General features: G+C 35.6%; 1 protein-coding gene across 1 annotated transcript in view; it reads left to right on the plus strand.

Moving 5' to 3' along the window:
- The window catches only part of LOC306863670 (phospholipid phosphatase-related protein type 5-like), a gene marked incomplete at both ends in the record, with an annotated part of 39,705 nt that overhangs the window by 11,877 nt on the left and 4,666 nt on the right, over window positions 1-23,162 (plus strand). Inside the window, 3 exons of the mRNA XM_079407176.1 lie at window positions 749-881; window positions 6,987-7,237; window positions 17,441-17,617. Of these exons, the coding sequence (XP_079263302.1) occupies window positions 749-881; window positions 6,987-7,237; window positions 17,441-17,617 (561 nt within the window). The remainder of the gene's footprint in view (window positions 1-748; window positions 882-6,986; window positions 7,238-17,440; window positions 17,618-23,162) is intronic.

Raw genomic sequence — 23,162 nt, forward strand, 5'->3', positions numbered from 1 at the left:
AAATGTGAGGGGTGTACTCACTTCTGTGAGATACTGTATATTCATTCTGTCTCTAAAATATTTTTTTTCTTTTAATGCAGTAACAAGGGACACATACGAAGAAGTTAATCAATGATACTTTTAACGAGAAGAAAGTTAATCAATGATATCAATCTAACTGACCAAATTATTCAATCTTATAGATGAAGTATACAGTGTGAAAAGGCCTGTAGTCAAAGCAAGGCTTCGGTCTAGAACAATATTGCAACACTTCATCTACTAATGGATGCAAATAAGTGCAGAACGAACTCTAATTTGGATTTATGGGATATAAATAGTGCCCATTCTCATAATGAGCATCAGCACAATAAAACACAACACATTTATTATGACAGTCATTTGCAGAGGCAAGACCGGCAGGTTTTTAACAATGCAGCCAGAGCAATACAATCAATATCTTGCTTCTGTTTCAGGCTTTTTTTTTTTTTTTGCCATTTTTAAACTTTTTTTCATTTAGTCTTTTGTTCTACCCCCCTTTTTTTTTCATTGGCAACTGAAAATTGGGTTTCAGTTGGGGCTTTCCACACACTTATAGCTTCTTGGGTTCTATACTGGGTTATATACCAGATAAAATAAACTTGATTGTGTTGATTGTGGGCTATTTAACTTGGGCTGTTAAGAAACCATCTAGTAATACGCTGCTGCACTAAGAAATGTATTCGTTTTATTTCAGATGTTTGTCATTTTCTGATGTTTCGCTCTGTTTCAGATCACCGTGACAGAAACGGCGTTGTTCTTGATACAATACACATCGAAAGATCTTGATAGTCGAGAGAAGACCATCGTGACCGGGGACTGCTGTTACCTCAACCCATTAGTGCGGAGGACTTTCCGTTTCCTTGGTATGTCATGGCTTTTCCACTTTTTATGGCTCTTTTTATAGAACCTTGTGCTGGCATTAAATTTACAGTTAAACTGTGAGAATTACTTGGAAGGGTTTTGTTCCTCTCAAAAGAAAGAGAGGTTGCACAACCCACGGTAAGTGCACAAGTGTCAAAAACCCCTGTATTTTAGGTTATAACCAGTGAAGGAAGGCATTTGAAAGGCTTTTATTTTATATTCGGGACTGTTCACCTGAATAAAAGTTGCCCTCATTTACTTATGACTTTCTTCTGTACAACACAAATGGAGAAAGTTTGATAAAAAAAAATCTTAATAGGATAAAACAGCACCTTAAAAGAACTCAATATTTCTAGTTTTCTGAAGCCACACAGGAACAGACTGAAATATCATTTGTTATTCATAATAATAATGAAAAAGGATGACTTAAATGTACTCAATTGGCATCAGAATCTTTGAATTAAGATGAATGCACTATAATTTTGAAACTTTTGTTGTACTTTTTTTTTTTTGTTTTGTTTTTTGTTTTTTTTTTACCCTTTTTGGTTACTTTACTGTGTGTTTGTTTTATGAAAAAAATAATGCTTTTTCTAGATCTACTTTTGTGTCCCACAAAAGAAATACAGTAATGCAGGTTTGAAAATACATGTAAGTAAATGATGACACAATTTTCATGTAAAGTGTTCCTTTAATGTTTAGTCTAAATGGAGTTTGTTGCACACAAAATGTGGTTTCTAGGAACTAGTGATGCATCAAAATTTCTGCACTGGAAAATATTCCAATGGGGCAAATCAAATAAAATACTAAAATAAAATAAATATTATTTGGCTTCAGACTTAATAGTTTTGGATTGCCGATGGCTCTTTAATTACCCAAATATTATTTTCTGTTTTGGTTTTCAGGTAAATGAGAAGCTTAATTTCAATTGCAATGTTTTTGTAAAAAATTAATTCTGGTGCTTCAATATTGGGAACATAGGCCTGTACTTCTATATGATCTGCATGTGTTTTATTGCTGTGTAACCTCACATGCTCTACAACATCATGATGGTAAAGCCTCTCCAGCCACGTCACGTACACTTAATGCAGTTTAACATATTTTAAGACCAGACTTAATCTGTGCTGTCTGTCTCTCTTCCTTACTGTTTCGTTCTCAGTTAATTTTTTCCCCCCTTTTCACTCAATTTCTCCCTCTAATGCTTTAGTGTTTTTGTGAGATAAAGAAGCAGCAACGTCATGGATTATTAGCCTGATCCTCAGAGAAAATCCACTTCCATCTCCTATTCATTTCTGCATTAAATGGTTCCCATTCACCCACAGACGCTTTCATTTTCCGGCAGAATGTACAGTACTTTAGTCATAGTTTCACAGTTTGCTGTGCCTAGTCATCCAAGCTGCGGGATTGTTGGACATCTGACGGCATTAGTGGTCTTAAAGACAAATCAGATAAGCAGAATTGTTCCTAAGCCTCCTACAGGGCACTGAGAAGCTCACCTTTACTTTACTGACAGCATCTGTCACTGTTCAGCAGCAGTCAATGTGCCCTAGAGGAAATCGGATCTAACTGAGATCATCTTTTTTTTTTTACAGCTCTTGCCTCCTTGAAAGCATTGTCATGATTGTTTAGGCTGTGACATTTTTGTCTTTAAATAGATATAACAAGTTATATAAAGCTCTGTTTTTTTCCCAAAAGGACAGGTAATCCAAAAAAAAGTGTCTGATCACTTGCTCTCATGTCATTCCAAACCTTCTGTGGACAAAAAAAAAAACATCACAAATGTAGAAACAGACTAAAATTTAAGTCGTTATTCCCTGAAAATCCATTGCAATTCTCAAATCACATTTACTTTTGACGTCAATAACACCAAATGGCATTCATTGGTAACTTAGGAAAGTCATTGAGGTTTGAAACATTAGTGTGAGTAAATGAAAAAACACTTAAGCAATAAGGTTTGAGAGGTTGTGTAGAAAATATAAACACTGCTGTTCAAAAGTTAAGGGTCAGTAAGAATTTATTATAATAAATGTATATTTTATTGAACAATTGAACACATTAAATTGATCCCAAAGTGGCAAAAATTATATTTCATATAAATGCTGCCCCCCCCCCTCCATTCATCAAGGGTCACAAAAAAAATCGATAACAGTTTCCACAAAAATATTTAAGCAGCACAATTTTCGATAATAATAAGAAATGTTTCCTGAGCTGCAAATCAGCATATTAGAATGATTTTTGAAGGATCATGTGACACTGAAGATGGGAGCAATGGCTGAAAATTCATGAATTACATTTTAAAATATAAAGTAGTTATTTTAAAGTATTATAATAATTCACAATATTACTGATTTTACTGTATTTTCTATCAAATAAATGTAGCTTGAAATACACTATTATCTGTATGTAAATATATTCACATTATAGCTCAGGCTGTAGTTCCTTATTGCTTCTACAAATCTTAAAGGACAAAGCATCCATTTATATCATTTATATTTTAAAATTAATTCCTTCTTTATGGCTTCTGGTTATGATTATCTATTTTAGACTTTTATTCCTTGCAAACCTTAATCAAATTTAAAAGATAAAGCATCTAGAAGATGTTGTGTGTTTCCAGCCAGTGGTGGCTGCTTGAAATGAAATATTTTGAAGAATGGTGTTTCTTCCTGTTTTGTTTGAGGGTTGATGATGCCATGTCAAAATGAGACCAGTTGCTTCGTGACCTGGAGTCACTGGCTTGTGTTATTTTCGTAATGACTCACGCTGCGATGTTCTTTGGGAGAGATTACATTTAGAAAATGGCTGTGGGTCATGGTGCACTCTCGGTTAGCTCAGGCAGGCTTTTTCAGTAACATTTCCCCATCTCTCTGCCTGAGAAGAACTCTCGGTTCACGCCAACTCTTGATATCAAAAATGATTGTGAATGAAAACGGAAAACACTTCAAAGCAGTGTGTGTTTGTGCCAGTATCATTAAACAGCTCCTGTTCCTCCAAGTTATATTAATGTTATATCTATCCATGCCACAAAACCGTAATGATATATGTATAGCTTTAGGATATTATACAGGTAAGATTATGAAATCATTTAATCTAGAATCAGTATTTTCATGTCTACGTATTTGTTTAATGTATAATGTTTAGTCAGCTGGTCATTTTCGCCATTCATGCATTGCATTTAGTGTATAATTAGAATGACTCTTTTGACTTTAGTGAATCCAAAACATACAGTGCAACTAGGGTTGTCTGATTCACTAACAAATGATTCCTTTGAGTCAATCCTTATAATGAACCATTCAAAAAGACTCATGGACAGGAGTTTGAATTAGTTGAATCTTTCTGAATTAAAAGAGTAGATGCGAATGAATGCTAGTTAATTGAACAAATTTCTATAGATTTACAGACGACAATATGTTTCTTTGGTGTCCACACAGTTGTTGAGATCACTGTGTGAGAGGAAGTGTGAATAAGCCAGATTTAGCTTCAGTTCGCTTACAGACAGAATGCAGTTCGGGGACTGTCAGCGTCATTATGTAGCCAATGTGACAAAAAACAGAATTGATGTGACGCCAGCCTGTGACATTATAAGATGGTCTTTTTATGCCAACCTCAACTTGCATTCTCAAGTCTCAACAAAAAACAAGACCATATTTTCCCTCCAAACCATCTGCCAAACTACCAAAAAACTCCGCAAGGCGTTCCTCTGAGTGACTGTATTTACGGAGGGAAACATGCTAAACGGGGCTTTGTTAATGTTGTCTGAATATGTCTGCCAACAGTTATGAAAATGACTTATTGTTGATACAAGTCTTTCAGTGGCTATAATAATAGCCTTGTCAAGCCTGTCATTCTGTTGAGCTGAAAAGATGTTCCAAACAAAAAGAACATGACATTTAGGAGTGAAGGAGAAAAACGGAGCCATATCACCATTGTAAAACTCTTCAGATCAGAAGGGTATATTATGAAGGGAGAATACTAATTTGTGATTTGTCCATCATGATTTGGGGTTCCTCAAGTTCAGTAGTTCTTGTTTTGCTTCAGGATCGTCAACTGGTGAGCCAACAAAACTGTTGCCCAATGTTCAGTGACGTTTAGCTCATTTTCTTTGACCTTGCATAGTTGTGTTCAGATTTTTGATGATGAGGTCTTCAGTGTTGGACTAGGTAAAAATATAAATCACAATGTTAAATTGAACAATCTCCATATTGATTCTTAAAATCCAAAAAACAACCAGTGGTTCCTGGATCCAAAACAAATGAAAGTTAAGGAGAAAAATAAATATATTATCAGCCAATCACATGGCAGCAACTAGATGTGGTGAAGACGACTTGCTGAAGTTCAAACCGAGCATCAGAATGGTGAAGAAAGGGGATTTAACTGACTTTGAACGTGGAATGGTTGTTGGTGCTAGACGGACTGGTCTGAGTATTTCAAAAACTGCTGATATACTGGGATTTTCACGCACAACCATCTCTAGGGTTTACAGAGAATGGTACAACCAAGGTATGCAGAACAGCAGCAGAAGACCACACCGGGTGCCGCTCCTGTCAGCTAAGAACAGGAAACGGAGGCTACAGTTCGCACAGGCTCACCAAAATTGGACAATAGAAGATTGGAAAAACGTTGCCTGGTCTGATGAGTCTCGATTTCTGCTGCAACATTCAGATAGTAGGGTCAGAATTTGACGTAAAGAACATGAAAGCATGGATCCATCCTGCCTTGTCTCAACGGTTCAGGCTGGTGGTGGTGGTGTAATGGTGTGGGGGATATTTTCTTGGCACACTTTGGGCCCCTTAGTACCAATTGAGCATCGTTTAAACGCCACAGCCTACCTGAGTATTGTTGCTGACCATGTCCATCCCTTTATGACTACAGTGTAGCCATCTTCTGGCTACTTCCAGCAGGATAATGCAACATGTCACAAAGCTCAAATCATCTCAGACTGGTTTCTTGAACATGACAATGAGTTCACTTTACTCAAATGGCCTCCACAGTCACCAAATCTCAATCTAATAGAGCACCTTTGGGATGTGGTGGAACGGGAGATTCGCATCATGGATGTGCAGCCGACAAATCTGCAGCAACTGCGTGATGCTGTCAATATGGACCAAAATCTCTGAGGAATGTTTCCAACACCTTGTTGAATCTATGCCATGAAGAATTAAGGCAGTTCTGAAGGCAAAAGGGGGTCCAACCCGGTACTAGCAAGGTGTACCTAATAAAGTGGCCAGTGAGTGTATGTATGTGTGTATATATATATATATATATATATATATATATATATATATATATATATATATATATATATATATATATATATATATACACACTACATTCAGATGTTTGGGGTAAAAAAGATATTAAATAAAATAAAATTAATACTTCATTTCAGCAAGGATGCATTATATTGATCAAAAGTGACAGTAAAGACATTTTATTACAAAAGATTGTAAATCTTTTCAAATAAATGCTGTTCTTTTGAACTTACAGTTCAACAGTGATAAAGATCCATTGTTATGTATTGGTTCTTATATATACTGTTAGATGTAGTGGTACATATACTATATAACATTAAATGAATTGGAATCAAATATAATTGAAATGGGAATAAAATTGAGAGCTTGAGAATGACATGCGCATCCAATGTTTGAGCTCTTTTAATTGAGGTATTATGGTTTGGTTTACAGAGCAGCGATTGAGAAAGACTCAATTATGAGGTTCGGTTATTATCTCATCAACTCAGAACATTAGCTCCTTTAATGCGTCCTCACAGCTCAGCGGCGAGATGTGTGCCACTGTGGAGATCACCTAGTCTTAGTCGTATCCGTCCCCCGCTGTGCTAACCAAGGCCAAATAAACAGGCCAAGCACGACCGTTGAATAATTGAACCAATTTTCCAGGTCATGTTTGTCAAATACATATTTTAATTCCCATCTTGAAGGGTTCTCTTTAAGGGATTACATACTCTTAATGTCAAATGAAGGCAGGGAATTTTAATATCAAATATAAGAAGTATTTAATAGTCATATTGGGTTTTTTTTTTGTGACTGATGGTATAGCTATTCAAAAAACGCTTTTGTTTTTGTAGTAATTGGTATCTGTTTACTTCTCCATAGGTGTATACATGTTTGGCCTTTTCACCACAGACATCTTCGTGAACGCTGGTCAGGTGGTAACGGGGAACCTGGCCCCTCATTTCCTGACAGTGTGTAAACCCAACTACACAGCTCTGGGTTGCCAGCAAGCTCTTCGTTACATCAGCCATCAGGAAGCCTGCACCGGCAACGAGGATGACATCCTACAAGCCCGCAAAACCTTCCCTTGCAAAGAGGCGGCGCTCAGCGTGTACGCTGCTGTCTATATGGCTGTGAGTATCTTCTAAATCCAACCCAGCCTCATTGGAAAAATGTGCCTGTGGTGACAATGTTGCAAAATATTGCATTGTTTCTTGCCTGTTTCGCTACAATTTCAAAGTGAATGTCCAGTGAGATGAACATGAATCTGGCAACGTTGAACATGAATCAGATGAACTTGAATCTGGCAACATTTTATAACGCTGGTTATTAAATTAAATGTCTTTTGAGTGGCGCTTAAAGGTTAATGCTCTATCAGTTTTGAAAATAATGTACCATCTACACTTAACATAACTGATAGTGTTAACATAGGCAAATGCAAGATTAAAAACACATTTGCTAAAGCAGCACTGCTATTTTTGAGCTCTTTTATTGTGAATCGTGTTTCACATGATTTGTAGTGCAGAGCTGTACTACCGGGTGAGTCAACGAGCAAGTTTACAATATCATACAAGCCATTCATATGGAGTTGGTTATGTGATGCAAACATCAAAATGTAGTAGTTAACAAATCATGTAGTATGGTAAAAGTGATTTGAGGTCGTAACTAGGGCTGTGCGATATGGACAAATCTATCACGATTTCTTTGATCAATTTTGCGATTTCGATTTTAATCACGTTTTGACACACACAGTCATAAGTGCATTCAGTGTGAATTTGAAACATATTTCCAAAAGAAACCCAATTAGAGCTTTATCAAAAATCTGTAACATGTCTCTAGAACAGACATAAGGGAAAATAATCACTAAGTAAATGTGTAACAAAATCTCTCCAGAACAGACATATGGCAAACATTACGGCTGTTTATCACAAACACAACGTTTATCCATTATTTTGATTTCACATGCAAACGTTGTTACTGAAAATACTTTTCAGCATTGTAATTCCCTTTTGTCACAGTGTAGTAACACTATCTTTCATAGACTTATTCACGTTTAAACTCAATAAATATAACTTTGTTTTCCTACCTCCAGGAGTGCCATCTGTTATTGTTGCATTTATGGTGTAATTACTACATTTCCATGTCAATCCATGTTCATTTTTACCGCGAACAATGCAGCACGTGCAGCACAGCAAAAACAGACTCTGTGTGGAAACGTTCTCTGCTGCAGACGCACCTCTCCTAGAGCGCACTGCCGGACCGCAACAGTGTACAGTGTGAACGCTTTAAACCATTAACATGGGCACAGAAAAAATACGCACCACAGATGGAGTATGGCATTATGTCTGTCTGTATGCCCATTCTGTTCTCGTGCGCCATTTGGCCGCGCTACATTCTGATTGGCTCGGATAACATTCTGCGGGAGGTCGGGGACGCTATAAAATCGTGCTACAAAGCGATTTAGAAATTGCGCAAGCTCAAATTGTGATTTTATGACATTTTCTATCAATCGCATAGCCGTAACATAGTATTGTGCACGAAACTGTACAAAAAAAAAATCTGTACTAATTGATGGTGTACTTGTGTAATTATAATTTGGGTGAAAAGGAATAAAAGTTTTTGGAGTTTTGCAAAAATGTTGGTACATTTTCCAATGAATCTGTGTTGCATAAATAGATAATAGTTACTCTTTCTTTATCCAGTGCAGGGTGGTGAAAGATGACCAATCACAATTCAGTATGCAATTGTGACGGCATCATCTCGGTTTATTACTGTACATCTGTAATGTAGCAAGAATTCTTGATATTGTTTAGACATTCAAAGCTTATTTTGACCAGAAGAATCACCAAATTAAGACAATCGTGATATTCATTTTATAAGATTTTTTCTAAAGAAATTATGCAAATGCATTGTTAAAAGCTCTGGCATGGTAGGAGTCTAAATTTTATTTTCCTTATTTAGTTTTGATATTTATTGCAGTGATGGTTTAATTATTGTGCTGTGCTTTAGCTGGTAGAAAAATCGTCTTTAAATGTGTCCCTTTTTAAAACACCAGTAGATAGTGTAAAGTAAAAATATTTTTTTTTCTTTATTTAGTTATGATATTTTTAGCCATGATGGATTAATTAACATGCTGTGCTTTAGCTGTTAGACTGTTTCCATGGTAAAACTTACTTGTCTTTAAATGTATCCCTTTTTAAAGCACTGCTATACACATGCAGGTGGATGAGTTTAGCTGCTGCATTGTCTTGTGTTGTTTCTTGAGGTTCCACCCACTAGTGTTTTAAGATGCCATGAGCTTTATAAGAACTTTATATTTATATTTTTGTTTGTAACGTAACTTTGTAACTTTACATTTTTATTTGTAACGTGTAACATTGACTCTGTAATGTCATCTACGCATCCTTGGACAGTCATTAGCTTTGAAGTTCTTCAAGAAGGATTTTCAAAGCACGTCCTCTGCTGTTCTTCACACTTACCGCTGTTAATGAATGTGATGTAGAGTGACAACCGTCAGTCTACTTTTGACTTTGAGCTGATGTTTATATACAGCAGGCATATGAAGGTGATTTCTGCTCTTATAGCGAGCGACGCTTGGTTTGGTAATGGCCTGTACAGATCATTGATATGTATATCTCTGCGTCTTATAGTGATCATCATGAAGCATGCTTATCTTGAGTGCATCCAGCAGAGATGGCACAACGCAGGGCTGCGTTTGAAATGCAGATGCAAATTCGCAGCAGCTTCATTTGGATTCTGTCCATTGCCTGATCGAGCACAGATATGACACAAAGCACTATAGCGTGAACACAGTCGTTTGTGGAAAGGACTTTTTTTCTAGTAATAGGCAGTGGAAAAAGTGGTAACTTTTTTTTCGATAAACGCTGCGGTAGCTCTGTCTGTCAGCAATCTTTCAGCAGGAAATATTGCCGATGAGAAAGGAAATGAGAGTTGGATTGGTGTGAAAAGATTTAATGACAATTTAAAGGTTGTATGTGGACCTTTCTCATTCAAGATACGGCTGGTTTTCAATTGGTGGCTCAATTGGTTTTCCATGAGACACAGAGGCTTGTTCACACATACAGTAATCTGATTTTACTGTTTTGTTTTTCTACTGTGCTTTGTATATCATGAATTCCAAAAAATAAAAACTACACGAAATCTGATCTGACTGTAAAAATCAAATACAAACATTGACACCCAATCAGAATCCACCCTGCTATCACGAGCTCGAGAATTTAAAACGGCAGACAAGTGTGCGCTTAGAATAGACAGACAATATCGTCCGCTGGTGTGAATGCTAATATCTTTGTCTTTATAGTTATCGTTCTTGGTGTGAACAAGGTTTAATAGTTTAGGTCTGAAATCAGATTTTAATCCAATTTAAAACTACGTTTATTTCTTTAAACATTTAAAAAAAAAAAAAATAATTATTTTATGTTTTTTGCGGTCCAACTACAAACTATGGAAGCCTGATTCTGCCACATAATTTTTTTTTTATAAAGGTAACTGCTATTATTTATCTCACAATTCTGACTTTTTTCTTGCAATTCTGAGAAGCTGAAATTACTTTGCTTACTTTTTTATTCCAGGGCGGGGAAAAAAATTAATTGTGAGATGCTCAGAAATAGAGAAAAACGTTGTCAAAGAAAAACAATTCTTGTGAATTAAGAATTGCAAAAAAAGAGCCAGAATTCTGAGTTTATATCTCGCAATAGTTTTTTTCTCAGAATTGCGAATTTTGCGAAGTTTGTGATTTGTGATATAAAACATTAAAATTACCTTTTTTTATTCTTTGGTGGAGATGAGTTTCCATAAAATAAAGCAAACCTGAGTCAGATATGGGGGAAAATCAGATTTTTGCTGCTTGTCTGTTTATTTATCTTTACTGAATGTTACAGCTTACAGATGATTTTAGAAATGGGCTACGAGTCAAGCACCAGCCCCAAAAATTAGACAACATATGAGCTTTTCTGTCAGCTCTTTTACTTGTTCATTCCCATTATAATTGCCACTTTTTGGCCTCACTTAATTTTTCATGACCCGGTTAGGATGTGAGACGTCCCGTAAAGCCGAGCAGACTATGAAGGACAGAATCTAAAAATCAAGTAATGAGCATCTGGCACAGTTTAGCCCTCTTTTTCATCGTTGATGCCGCTCCAGATGTGCACCGGGCCCACAAGGAAATCTCACTCCGAGTGGAGAGAATGTCTCATACTGGCTGTTAGTCGAGTCAAGCCCTGATGACTAGAACTCAGAAAGAATCACGGTGTCCCTGGAGGTTTGATTATTAATGTAGACACAAGAGGAGTCTGATTAGTGTCTGTAGGATGTGCTTTGTCATGTCAGAGAGCTTCGAGTCTTTGAACGGATGTGCTTTGCCAATCAAATGAGCAGATCAATCATGCTTTGTATGTAGATCATGAAGTATGCAGATGTTGTTTTAGTTTGCATGTCCTGCAGAATCAAAAGTTAGCTAATTCTTTGTCTTTAACATCATGATTAATTAGATTCTTAAACACGTTGATAATCTGGACTAAATGCTCCACACTGAATATGTGACAGCGGTTCCTTTTTTTTTTAATGTATTAATTTTTTTTGTAAAGGACGCTGATTCAGTGTGTTACATTTGACAAAATAGTCACAGTTGTAGGTTTCCATACTTCGGTCATGTGTATCAGTGTTTATCAGCTTCAAGCAGTTTTAAATTAATGCAGAATGCATTGTATTGAGAGAAATCCTAATTATGAATATTTTTTAATTTAGTACTGAAAATCATTGATAATATACATAAACTGTTCAAAAGTAAGATTTTTTTAACCATTTGAAGTCGCTTATGTTTGCCAAGACTGCATTTATTTGATCAAATATCCACTAAAAACAGTAATATTGTGAAATGTTATTACAATTTAGAAGAACTGTTTATAATTTTAATATAATCATACTATATTCTGATTTGGTACTCAAGAACTATTTCTTATTTTTATCAATCATAGAAAAAATAGTGCTGCTTAATATTTTTGTGGAAACTATGATACATTTTGAGTTTGAAGACAAAGTTTAAAAGAACAGAATTTATTTGAATATATATATATATATAAAAAGGATATTTTGAAATTAATTAATTGAATTTAAAAAAAATATATATCTGTTGTAATTTCTTTACTGTCACTTTTTATTAATTTAATGCATCCTTGGAGATTTTTTTTTTCCACCAAAAAAATGTTTTGAACAGTTTTGTATGTAATATCTAATTAAAATGGATTATTTTACCCAGTATTTGTGTCTTCTACAGGTACATCTAAAATAAACTGCATTTTTTTGTAACTTATTTCAAAAAGTGAAACTTTCATACACTGACCAAAATTATAAACGCAACACTTTTGTTTTTGCCCCCATTTTTCATGAGCTGAACTCAAAGATCTAAGACTTTTTCTATGTACACAAAAGGCCTATTTTGCTCAAATATTGTTCACAAATCTGTCTAAATCTGTGTTAGTGAGCACTTCTCCTTTGCCGAGATAATCCATCCACCTCACAGGTGTGGCATATCGATATGCTGATTAGACAGCTTGATTATTGCACAGGTGTGCCTTAGGCTGGCCACAATAAAAGGCTTACAGCTCATGAAAGTCAAAATCCAGTATCTCAAAATATTAGAATATTTCCTAAGATCAATAAAAAAAAAAGGATTTGCAAAGCAGAACAGTTCAAGTTCTTTAAAGTATGTGCATTTATGCACTCAATACTTTGTCAGGGCTCCTTTAGCACAAACTCCAGCATCAGTGAGGAATGGCATGGAAGCGATCAGCCTGTGGCTCTGCTGAGGCACTATTGAGCCTTCAGCTCGTCTGTATTGTTGGATCGACTGTTTCTCATCTTTCTCTTGAAAATATACCATAGATTCCATATGGGGTTCAGGTCAGGCATGTTGGCTGGCCAATCAAGCACAGTAATATCATGGTCAGAAAACCACTTGGAAGTGGTTTTGGCACTGTGGGCAGGTGCTACAGTCCTGCTGGAAAAGCAAATCAGCAACTCCATAAAGCTTGTCAGCAGATGGAAGCATAAAGTGCTCCAAAATCTCCTGGTAGACAGCTGCATTGACTCTGGACTTGATAAAACACAATGGACCAACACCAGCAGACGTCACGGCACCCCAAATCATCACTGACTGTGGAAACTTCAAACTGGACTTCAAGCAGCTTGGGTTCTGTGCCTCTCCAGTCTTCCTCCAGAGTCCAGACATTGATTTCCAAATGAAATGCAAAATTTAAATTGATCTGAAAAGAGGACTTTGGACCACTGAGCAACAGTCCAGTTTTTTTTCTCTGTAGCCCAGGTAAGATGCTTCTGACGTTGTTTCTGTTTCAGAAGTGGCTTGGTAGCCCTTTTCCTGAAGACATCTGAGCTTGGTGACTCTTGATGCACTGACTCCAGCTTCAATCCACTCCTTGTGAAACTCAAGTGTTTGAATCAGCTTTGCTTGACAGTATTCTCAAGCTTGCGGTCATCCCTGTTGCTTGTGCACCTTTTCTTACTCAATTTCTTCCTTCCAGTCAACTTTACATTTAATATGCTTTGATACAGCACTCTGTAAACAGCCACTCCTTTCAGTAATGACCCTCTGTGACTTACCCTCTTTGTGGAGGGTGTCAATGATTGTCTTCTGGATCATTGCCAAATCAGCAGTCTTCCCCATTATTGTGGTTTCAAAGAACAAGAGACCCTGAATTTATATTGCAGAGATGGTAGTTTAATGAAACTCAAATATAATATATTGAGATACTGGATTTTGACTTTCATGAGCTGTAAGCTCTAATCATCAAAATTAAAACAAAAAACCTTTTGAAATGTCTTACTTTACATGTTATGAATGTAAAATATACATGAAAGTTTAACTTTTTCAAGTTTACGTTTTTCACGATATTCAAATTTTTTGAGATGCACATATTGTTTATGTTTATAACTTTGAGCTGAACAAGTTAAAGTTTTGTTACCATTTTTGCTGTATTGATTTTTGGTATTTAACTGCATTTTAACAAACCATTTTGGACATTTTGGCCTTTCTTTATTTAAGAAATAAAGAGACATCCAATTGGTCTCTTATAATGATTTATTTTACTTATGAGTCTGCAGTCTAAGTAGGGAGCAGCTCACTGGTTTTTGCAACAGTGCTGCAAACACGCATTAACACTTTTTTTCAGGTTTGAAGAATGAGGTGGCAAATGAAGTCAGAAGAGTTGGCAGGATATTGTGAGTCAGTCCATTTCCAGAGTTTCATGACTTTGTCAGACTCCCGTGGGAGATTGACTTTCTCTAAATCAAGGCAAACTGAGACAGTTTGATAAAGTCTTTGAACAATAATATGATGTTCTCAATCCTGAACACGATAGCTATCACAAATACAATAAAAATGTCTTTTAGGCCTTCAGATTATGTAAATTAAAGCATATCACAGCCGATGGCCAGTCGGCCCAACAGGAAGGACACATGGTATCTCTCAGGAAAGAAATTTACGACTGTGCAACAGTGTGTAAAATTGATATTTTGACAACTTACTCTCTGCAGCTTTGAGGTAGTCCAGAGGCTCTGCCCTTGACCTGTGAGATGACGTTTTGTTGCTTTCAAAAAGACTACATGGTTTTTGACAGAAGCCCTGAAGGCAGATGACTGAAGACTCAACCGGCTCCTGAATCGCACATGCAAAGTGTAGGACAGAGAAAAGTCAGCGTGCAACGATACTCACACAACCCATTTTATTTGTTGTAGTCTGACATACTTCTAAGTAAAACCGTTTTTTTATTTTTTTTTTGAGAAAAATATGGATACACTGATATTAAATTAAAGTACCGTTTCAAAGTTTGAAGTTAGTATGATTTTTTTTTCTTCAAGAAATTAATACTTTTATTCAGCAAGGATGCATTAAATTGATCAAAATTGACTTTTACATTGTTGCAAAAAAAAAAATTTCAAATAAATGCTGTTCTTTTTAGATTTATATTGATCAAATAATCCAGATTTTTTTTTATATAACTGTTTTCAACATTAATAATAATATATTTCTTGAGCACCAAATCAGCATGTTAGAATCATTTTTGAAGGTTCATGTGACTGAACACTGGAGTAATGATACTGAAAATTCAACTTTGCTATAACAGAAATAAATGACATTTTAAAATATATTAAAATAGAAAATGTATTTTAAATTGTAATAATATTTCACACATTTACTGTTTTTACTGTATTTTATCAAATAAATCCAGCCTTGGTGAGCATAAGAAAGTTATTTTCAAAATTTGTTAAAAGTCTTACTGACCCCAAAGTTAGGGCATGTTATGGCTAATGTTAACGTTCTATATATATCTATAATTTTTTATTTTTTTTCAAATAGATTAAACATAAAACACTAATAATTAAAAAATGCTACAAGTAAATTTAGGAATTACATTATAATTTACACTTATTTTTAATTAGCTAAAGATTAGATTTAATTAACATTATTATTAAATTCTTAGTGTTTTAAAGATTAAATGAGAGTTAAAAGTGAGCATTAGATCATTACAAAGGGCTTCACTGCTTGTAAATACTGTAACGGAAATATGAACTTCATATTTCAGTTTTTAAAACCTCCAAAATGCCTTGCCACATACACATCCATTGGAAGAGCATAACTGTGTTTTGTATGAGATTGAGTCTGCTTTAATTTGTCTGATCTGTCTGGTTTTATCCTCCAAAAACACAGAGTTATACATATTGAAATTTGAGGACATCAAAAACACCTGCTCACCCCAACTCCTCCTGGAGACAACATAAAATCAGGTCACAATGTGACAATGACCTTTGAATCCAAGAGAGAGACTCTGAAAGAGCGAGACAGCGCTGTAGCGTCTCCAACTCGCACAAGGTAACAATTACTGTCTTTGTGTGGCGTTTCCTCAGGAGTGATGGCTGATTATCTACGACCTTCAGCGCTGATACACAGGCATACTCCAGAATGAGTCGGCAGGACTGTCCCACATTTGTCCACATTTTCTCATTCACTTGCTATGACGTGACTTACAAAGATGGATAGGCTTGTTTTGGCCACTCTGTCTTACCTGACTGATCTAAGTGAGTGTTGGATAGCTGTTCACCGGCCCATGAACCTCCCTGAGATACACACTCATACACATAGGGACATGCCTGTATCCATTAAAGAATGAACGTTTTCAAAAATTAAAATTTTGTCATCATTTGCTCATCCTCAAGTTGTTTCGAACCTGTATGAGTTTCTTTCCTCTGTTGATGATGTAATCAAACAGTTGGGAGAAACATATGGGCGGCAAAATACTATGGAAGTCAATGGATACCAGTAACTGTTTGCGTACCAACATTCTTCAAAATACCCTTTTGAGTTCTATGGAAGAAAGAAACCCATAAAGGTTTGGAACAACTTGAGTGAAAAACTTTTGAGTGAACTATGCCTTTAATTCACACCCTAAAATCTCTATATTCTCTACCTGCAAATGTGGACATTTGCTAATGGACACTGTTCACTTCAAAATAAATGTTTTCAAGGGGGCTTCCGCAGAAAATGCCATAAAAGAGCCATTTTTAGTTTCTTGATCCTTTCAGTGAACAGTTCATAAAAGAACCTTTCCACCTTTTGTGTAATGGAAAGGTTCCATGAATGAAGGTCATGGAACCATCAAAATCTATAAAGAACCTTAATTTTGTAAGAGTCTGTTAGTTCAGAGTAAGTTTTGCATCCATTCTCCTTGCATTGTTTTTTTTTCTTCAAAATTATGTCTGAATACTTCAGGAGGCCTTGTATATTAACAAAGCAGTTTTAATTCTACATATGACGTTATGAATGTTTAAAAAATAATGTAGATTGTAAGTTAGTCAGAGCACATATTCTCACCTAGTCAAAAATAGATGCTCGCAAACAAGTGACATTCACCTTAGGATGTAACCATAACAACAGTAGGCTGTTAAAAGTGCTTTCTGTCACTCGGTTTATGCTCTTTTTGCCCTATACGGCAATTGGTGTTCGATTCAGTCCATGATTGTGGGGTTCCTGAGTGTCTGGATGTTGGTTTGGGAGGTGGACGGTTTACATGTTTGGCCTGAATAAACTGATGCATTCACAATGACATCTTATCTGCATCTCAAATCATGAGGTTTGCTATGCATTTATTTTTATAGATGTCTATCCAACTAGTAAAAACACATAAAGTGACCAAGTGTACTGTAAAAACCCACAAATTGAGGGGTAGGAGTACAGAACCACAAATGATTGCAAATCAAAATAATTTTTTGAATATATTTTGTTTCTTTCTCTGTTTTTTCAGATGTACATCACATTTACAGTGAAAGCCAAAGGAACTCGTCTGGCTAAACCAGTCATGTCTTTGGGCCTGATGTGCCTGGCTTTCCTTACGGGTATTAACAGGGTGGCAGAGTATCGTAATCACTGGTCTGACGTCATCGCCGGCTTTATCATCGGTGTGGCCATCGCCACCTTTCTAGTAAGTTTTTCATCAGATTCATGTTGTATATATCTTTTAGGCTTCTTTCAAAGTCAAAAATGATAGTTCTATCATCATTTACACACCCTTATGTCATTTCAGACATATATGAATTTCTTTCGTCTGTGCGACACAAAAATGAGATGTTTTGCAGAATGTTCTGATCAAACTTTTCCATACAGTGTGAGAGAATAGGGACGAGGAGTGAGGAGATCTAAAGCTTAAAAAAGCACCATAAATGCATCATAAGTGGTCCATTTGGAAATACTAGAAATATAATAAATATATATATATATATATATATATATATATATATATATATATATATATATATATATATATATATATATCAGTATTTCTAGTACGTACATAAATATTTAAATTGTACTTTTCAGAATTAACTATTAACCTTATCGCAGTGTTATGTATTATTATTTATATACTATTACAGTATTTATTATTATTATTTTCATTATTATATTTTAATTTTAGTTTTAAATTTCAGTAATTTTATGTCCTTTTGTCCTGTTTATTTAGCGGTAATTTATTTTTTATTTCAGTCTTAGTTTGTAATTTTTGTATTTAAACGTACACTTATTTATTTCAGTTAGTTGCCAAGGCAATATTTCTAATGTTTTTAATAAAATATAAAAAAATTTCAGCTTTATTTCAATTTAACAAAAGTGTTTTTAATTGTTTCAGTTAACAATAACAGCACTGGTTTATAGCTAATATATCATTAAAAAAATGGAAAATATGTAATCTGCTAGAAATGGCATTTTATGGACACAGTCTCTTTTTTTAATTCAGTAATCATAGATAGAAAAGGTATAGAAACTCATTGGTTAAAATGTGAGAATCCTTCATATGTAAGTCTTGTAAAGTTGTACAGTAGTTTTGTAACAAGCCAACTATGAGGGTGATTAAATGACACAATTTTCATTTTTTGTAAATTAACGGTAAGTGACAAAGATGGAGTTGAATGGTGGAAGCCAAGGGCAAATGACATATAGGTCATCTAGCAAGGATAACAGGATAAAGAAAGAATCATGTTGGCTGGTGGGAAGCTAAGTAGAAGAAGCGCTCACACTGACATTCTAGAGGACCAGCTAATCTTATGCCAGCATCCAGCCCTGTTGCAGACCCTCTGCTCCAGGCCTCTTATTCCTTTTAAAGCCAATTGTGTTGCGTAGAGGAGCTGCCAAATGCAGGAAGATGGATTTCACCCTCATTCCACCACCCACATCTGGACACATCATGATGCAGGCTTCCTCTCAGGTCACAGGAGCTAAAAGCAGAAGCTAATGTATTTGTGAAGACCACAGCTGTGTTAGAGCTTTACAATCAAGCACAATGACTCTTGCTTTGCTGAACTGCAGGTATACATTTTGGACTTTCTGGACTTTGGCCTGTAGATTGAACCAACTTGGTTGAATCTATGTCAAAGTCCAAAAAATGCCCCATTTTAGGATTAAAACATAGCAATGTAAGAAAATCCATGAAATTCAACCTCACATGCGGTAAATTCAGCGTGTGATGTTCCAAATCCCAAGCTCTCTCCACCATCCTGAGCATGCAGAAACCTCTGGAAAGACCAATTCTTGGCACGTGCAATAAAATAACACTGGAATAGGATTTACTTTCATGCTAGCTGCTAATTAGTTCGGCTTGCCACAGTGGAATGACTGAAGTTGCAGACTAAAGTAAGAACAAAATTGATGCCCAGACACCTTTTCAATTCATTAAAGGTTTTATATTATATTATTATTATTACTATATATATACTATTATTATACATAATAAATAATAGTTTAGCATTCAGATATGTTACATCGCAAATATGGAAATATTATGCCGAATGAGAGAGGTAGGATACACGAGCACAAAGCCCCATTTCGCAAACAGTTGAGTGCGCAAGCCTTTAAACTAAAGTATACACCTTTCTCAGTCTATGTGAGAGACGCATTCAGAATCAGCACATGGTCACTGTCTAGAGGGCTTTGTTTTCAAGCGCGCAAGGCTAGAAGGGATACGGATGGCACTACATGGCATTCTCTGTTCTTCTGCTGGGGTTATCAAACAGCGTTGCATTACTGCAGGCACCCCCTTCTGGATTGGGGGTGAATTGCCTGTATTCGTCGTAAGGTCCGTACCGTGACGGTTCGGTACGAATGCATGTACCGTGCCACCCCTATTATATACTGTATTATTATTATTAGTATTGATTATAGTTTTTATTATTCTTTAATTTATATTTTGTATTAGTTTTTCTTTTTCTTTTTTTTCTGTTTGTATTTCGCTATAAAACTGACAGATTTTGAATATCTGCCGGTGCTCCCAATCCGGGCCATTTGCATGTGCAAAAGGCTAGAATATCTCATATTATAACTTTAATCTTCATTCTTTATACATTTCGAATTTTATTCTCGTAAAATTTCGACTTTATTCTCGTAGTATTTCAACTTTATTCTCGAAACATTTCGACTTTATTCTCGTAGTATTTCGACTTTATTCACTAAAACGCCATCGTAGGAGACATCTGGTTGTTGTGTTTTTTGGGGGTTTTTTTGCAATATGCCTGAGAGTCATATCATTCGAAGCTTTTGTGATCTAATAAGAATTCCTTGCACGCACACTTGCTTCCAGTCCGTTTTCTTTCATGCTCCAGAATCCATTTAAAACCTGAACTGAGACCTGGTGTTGGTGTTTGTGTTGGGTGACCTAAAAACCGTCAACAATCCCGCACCTCTTGCCACAGTGGAATGACTGAAGTTGCAGACTAAAGTAAGAAAAAAACTGATGCCCAGACAAAGGTTTTATAGCATTTGCTCATGAGCCTTTCTTGCTAAAACATTCCTTGTTTGATGTTAGAAAATGATTGAACTTATCAAAATACCATTCAAAAGTTTGGGGTCAGTATGTAATACCTTTTTTTAGCAAGAATGCATAAAATTAATCAGAAGTGACAGTAAAGACATTTATAATGTTACAATAAATTATATTTTTTAATTATATTCATTAAAATTTGTAATAATTCAAGAAAAATATTTATTACAAAACAATATTTATTCAAATTTAAATAAAATATTTTAAAATATATTACCATATTAAAACAAATATTTCACAATTTAACTGTACTCTGTTTTTTATCAAATCAGTGCATCCTTGGTGAGCATAAGAGACCTAAAAACATTTACAAATATTGCTGATCACAAACTTTTGGACCATTAGTGAACACAAATGTGATGCTTAGAACAAATTCCTTCTCAGATGTTGCAAGATGTTTTCTAGTCTTGCAGTACTTCGGGCGAGGGATTTGAATAAGCTATGAGCAATAGTAATAGTGATGTTTGCCTTAGCAAGCACTGCTAATGAGAGAGTCCACTGCATGTGATTAATGTTTAAGCATTCGAATGTGTTTTTTTATTTTTATGACAGCCTCTAGCCCAGTGTACAGATAAGGCATGATTTTAGGATGAAAGATAATGATCCCAGAAGAATCGATAAAAACATTGATGTAGGCCACATCGGGGCCAAGACGCCCACAAGCTCCGGAGCCATGAAGACTGTTTCTTGTCCATCATACCACACAGCCACAAAGGAGCTTTTTAGAGAGCTGTGATATCCCAGCGGCAAAGTTTTGGTGTCATTTCATCTGAAGATTTTGTGACAAAAGACTCTTTGTCGAGGGATTTCCCCCTTTCATTAGTGATCAGAGAGTGAATTAAATAGTTTAAAAACATTTCATAACTCCTGTCTAACTTCATTCCAGTCGCTGTCAAGATATAGAAAAGTATTCCTGAGTGGTCTCACGGAGATTTCTCTAGTAATGACCTGTCAGACTGAGCTCTTTAATGATTATTTGATTGACTTCAGCTATTAATTTGTCTGAGAGTAGGTCGTGTTGATGCTGAATAAACACTGTGGCAGTGCAGTTCTTGTATTGGTGGATTATTGGGTGTAGAAAAGCTCCAAGATTGCTCTCTAATGTCAACTTCCAACTATGACTAAACGTACTTTATCACAGTATTAGTGGTAATTGCCAAGGCAACTAATTATTGCTTTGTCAAAACATCTAACCCTAAAGAGATGGCTCACTCAAAAATAAAATAAAAAAATCGGTCATTCTTTACTAGACATTCTGAACCACTACTCGGATTTAGCTGGAAATGCAACATATTCTTTGTTTTTCTTTCTTTCTTTCTTTCTGTCGATCTATCATTCTATCCATCGTTATATCGTTCTGATTTTCTATCTGTCTTTCTTTCTGTTGTTCTGTCGCTCTGTTCTATCCTTGTCGTTATCTATCTATATGTCTGTTTATCTATCTGTCATTCTATCTATCTGTCTATTGTTCTATTTGTCTGTCGTTCTATCATTCTATTGTTCTATCGTTCTATAGTTCCATCATCTATCCTTGCAGATTTTCTTGAGCAAATGTAAATATGTAGTCATATATTTTTTTTTGTTCCATTGTTCATATTGCTAGCATATGACCCTCCAGTCTTGAGGGTCAGACAAGTGTTTAGCCCTGCTGCGAGGCCATTACGAATCCTCTCCGGCGACTAAGATTGTGATTAATGAAAGCATTTAGCTGCCGTTTTGTTGGAGGAAGTGCACAAAGAATCGTGTGATTAGTTGACACGCTCCAATTATTGAAATTGCATGTGCTAAGCTTTCTCGACGCGTAAGGAGCTCGCTATAAGATATCGGCCTCATTTGGACCACGATGGGTTAGTGATTCAAACATGCTCTGTTTAGCTGGAGATCCACGAGCTGCATATATGATGACAGAATATAAACTACCAACAGAATATGTGACCTACTTTGGCCCTTGACTGCTGTGTTGGAGCTTTTTATTAATATCATCAACAGATTTTGCACAGAAGTCAGAAAAAGCAGATGCTCAGCAACATACAAATGCATATTTGGAATGGAGAATTATATACAGCAAGCAAAACACAGTAATGAGTTTATGTATATCTATCTGTCTGTCTGTCTATCTATCTAGTATTCTATCTATCATTCTACCATTCTATTGTTTTATCTGTTGTTCTATCCGTCTGTTGTTCTATCTATCTGAGCTGGAACTGCTATGGGTAGTAGCTATGTTCCTTTTTATAGGTCGAGGACACATGGCTGTTAACAGAATTACTGTTATTTTCCTCTTCTCTCTTCCAACTGTGACACACGATTGTCCCTGACTGTGCGCTTTGTATTAAGTTTATGTGCTTTAAAATTGTCCGTTCTATTGACAGTGCAGCTGTATTGTGTTGACTTTGTATTACAGAACTGCAACACAATCAATTCTTTTTTTTTTATATTATTTTAGAAATGAACTTTGTGTTTAGGAGTGAACTTTGTGTTTTCAGCATTCATCAAACAAAAAGATCAAAATAATCCCTTAAAGGGATAGTACTCAAAAATGAAAATTCTGTCATCATTCACTCACCCTCAGATTGTTCCAAACCTGTATGAGTTCGTTTCTTCTGTTAAACACTAAAGAAGATATTTTGAATGTTGGTTGAAAAACAAATACTATGGA

The sequence above is a fragment of the Barbus barbus genome (genome assembly GCF_936440315.1).
Source record: "Barbus barbus genome assembly, chromosome: 44".
Classification (NCBI taxonomy): domain Eukaryota; kingdom Metazoa; phylum Chordata; class Actinopteri; order Cypriniformes; family Cyprinidae; genus Barbus; species Barbus barbus.